Source organism: Myotis brandtii, unplaced genomic scaffold (assembly GCF_000412655.1).
Source record: "Myotis brandtii unplaced genomic scaffold, ASM41265v1 scaffold45, whole genome shotgun sequence".
Taxonomy (NCBI): Eukaryota; Metazoa; Chordata; class Mammalia; order Chiroptera; family Vespertilionidae; genus Myotis; species Myotis brandtii.
In genome coordinates, this window is record NW_005367209.1 from 6,079,815 (window position 1) to 6,082,617 (window position 2,803).

The window sequence follows — 2,803 nt, forward strand, 5'->3', positions numbered from 1 at the left end:
CACAGGGGTCGCCTAAGACCATCCTGCATATCAGATATTTACATTACGATTCATAACAGTAGCAACATTACAGTTATGAAGTAGCAACGAAAATAATTTTATGGTTGGGTCACAACATGAGGAACTGTATTTAAAGGGCCAGATGGTTGAGAACCACTGCCTAAAGCATTTGGTAGCTGTGGTTTTATTTCTACTGTAGAAGCTCCTGAGCACTGGGCAAATGGCAGAACCATAACAAGGGAGTGTGGTTTAGTGTTGGAAAATGAATGCAATGGAAAAACACATGAAGATATTTACTTTTTTTTAATGGAAAGATGATTTAGCTGGGTATAGAATTCTAGTAGTTTTTTTTTCCCCAACACATTGAAAATATCATTCCACTTTCTTCTCCCTTCTGTTGCCATCTAATTAAGTGGAATCTGTCTTATTTTTCTCTCCTGGCTGCTCTTAAGATTTTTCTCAAGGTAAAAGGTTTATGTTAATGGTCCCTAATGTGGGACAAGACCCGTTCGCTTAAAGAAATGGGTCTTACTATTTATTTCTAGGATTTACTATTCCAAATTAGAGCTCTTTGCTTCCTGACTAGAAATTATTAGGATCAGACTTCATTACCAATGGCCCTAGGAGTTCGGAGCTGGTTTGGGGTCACAGTAACTCCACAAGTTAGCGCTGTTCATAAGATTCACATTTTGTTCTGTTCGTTTGACACTTGAGTTTGCTGTGAAAGACTTGGAATTTTGAGCAAGGCTGGAGTGCATTCTGATCTTTTTCCAGTGGGAAAAGCAGGTTCTGACGGTTGACTTATTGCCATTTGTGTTGGAAGGGGTAGGTATTCCTATCCTCCAGTGACATAAAGAAGAGAGATAATGCTTCGAGGTCTCGGAAACACAAGTAAATAGAAAACTTCTTTTTGTTAATTTGGAAAACAAAGTGAAAAACCCCATAACTTTCTTGTTCTTTTCAGAATCTTTAAAACATGAACATACAGAATCTCCTCAATCTACAGGGGTAAGCAAGAATTCGGAAGACCCATTTTCCCCGGGAAAGAAACAGCCTGAGAGTTCTGAGATCACCGTGTCCTTCAAAGAGAAAGAGCATTTGGATGTGGAAACCTCTGAGATGTTCAGGGACAAGGAAAGTAGTGATGGCGAGATGGCGTGGTCCTCACGGGAAAACGAGAAGGCATACGACCCGCCAACCACCACGATGCCGCATTCAGCAGAGAATGTTGAGTCTGAAGTTTCAGGAACTACTGACTATTCACAGGACCAACAGAGGTACGATGAGCCCGATGATTCTTTATACTTAGGAGAAGAGGAATATCTAGAGTCGGCTGTATTCTCTGAAGATGCAGAAAGCACCGTGGAAGGAGAAGATCATGACGACCCAGAGTACCTTGTCTATGGTGGGGAAGAGGACCCTGTGTATTCAGAAACCGCAGAGTTCTCTGGTGACGAGGAGAGTTATGGTGATTCAGAACCCGGCATGCCGCTGGAGGAAGAGGAGGAGGAAAGTATGGAAGGTATGAAATGACACGTGATCGTTAGGCAACAGCATATTTTTAGGTTGCCGTCACATAATGGAGAGACAGGATGAGGGAGGGCACCAGACGTCAGCCGAAGGAAGGGGTAGGTATTCCTATCCTCCAGTGACATAAAGAAGAGAGATAATGCTTCGAGGTCTCGGAAACACAAGTCAATAGAAAACTTCTTTTTGTTAATTTGGAAAACAAAGTGAAAAACCCCATAACTTTCTTGTTCTTTTCAGAATCTTTAAAACATGAACATACAGAATCTCCTCAATCTACAGGGGTAAGCAAGAATTCGGAAGATCCATTTTCCCCGGGAAAGAAACAGCCTGAGAGTTCTGAGATCACCGTGTCCTTCAAAGAGAAAGAGCATTTGGATGTGGAAACCTCTGAGATGTTCAGGGACAAGGAAAGTAGTGATGGCGAGATGGCGTGGTCCTCACGGGAAAACGAGAAGGCATACGACCCGCCAACCACCACGATGCCGCATTCAGCAGAGAATGTTGAGTCTGAAGTTTCAGGAACTACTGACTATTCACAGGACCAACAGAGGTACGATGAGCCCGATGATTCTTTATACTTAGGAGAAGAGGAATATCTAGAGTCGGCTGTATTCTCTGAAGATGCAGAAAGCACCGTGGAAGGAGAAGATCATGACGACCCAGAGTACCTTGTCTATGGTGGGGAAGAGGACCCTGTGTATTCAGAAACCGCAGAGTTCTCTGGTGACGAGGAGAGTTATGGTGATTCAGAACCCGGCATGCCGCTGGAGGAAGAGGAGGAGGAAAGTATGGAAGGTATGAAATGACATGTGATCGTTAGGCAACAGCATATTTTTAGGTTGCCGTCACATAATGGAGAGACAGGATGAGGGAGGGCACCAGACGTCAGCCGAAGAGCAGCCTCTCAGAAATTCCTTGCGCCTCTCTAGCCTGGACTGTCCTCAGAGGTGGCGTTGACAGGGAGGGAGACCCAGCACCTAGGAAATGCTGGACAGGATAAGCCAAAGTGAATATGATATGAAGTGCAGGTGTAGGTTTCTGCTGTCACCTCTGTCACACATATAAGAGTTGCTAGACATTCATTTTATTGTATTTATTTTTTATTGTTTTAAATATATTTTTTATTGATTTCAGAGAGGGAGAGGGAGAGAGAGAGAGAAACATCAATGATGAGAGAAAATCACTGATCTGCTGCCTCCTGCATGCCCCCTACTGGGGATCGAGCCCACAACCTGGGCATGTGCCCTTGACCAGAATTGAACCTGGAACCCTT

The 2,803-nt window shown here is 43.8% G+C and overlaps 1 protein-coding gene across 1 annotated transcript; it reads left to right on the forward strand.

Moving 5' to 3' along the window:
* The first annotated feature begins 818 nt into the window (after positions 1–818).
* On the forward strand, positions 819–2,336 carry LOC106727576 (caspase recruitment domain-containing protein 6-like). The gene is made up of 3 exons (XM_014546525.1): positions 819–825; positions 965–1,522; positions 1,768–2,336. The coding sequence occupies exons 2-3, from the start codon at positions 1,120–1,122 to the stop codon at positions 2,334–2,336; spliced, it is 972 nt and encodes a 323-aa protein (XP_014402011.1). The 5' UTR covers positions 819–825; positions 965–1,119.
* Positions 2,337–2,803: the final 467 nt, after the last annotated feature.

What these genes read in the sequence shown, in the direction of transcription:
- LOC106727576 (XM_014546525.1), top strand. Translation starts at nt 1,120, where the DNA reads ATGTTCAGGGACAAGGAAAGTAGTGATGGCGAGATGGCGTGGTCCTCA. An exon ending in GGAGGAGGAAAGTATGGAAG is followed by an intron (nt 1,523 to 1,767) that starts GTATGAAATGAC and finishes TGTTCTTTTCAG; the next exon opens with AATCTTTAAAACATGAACAT.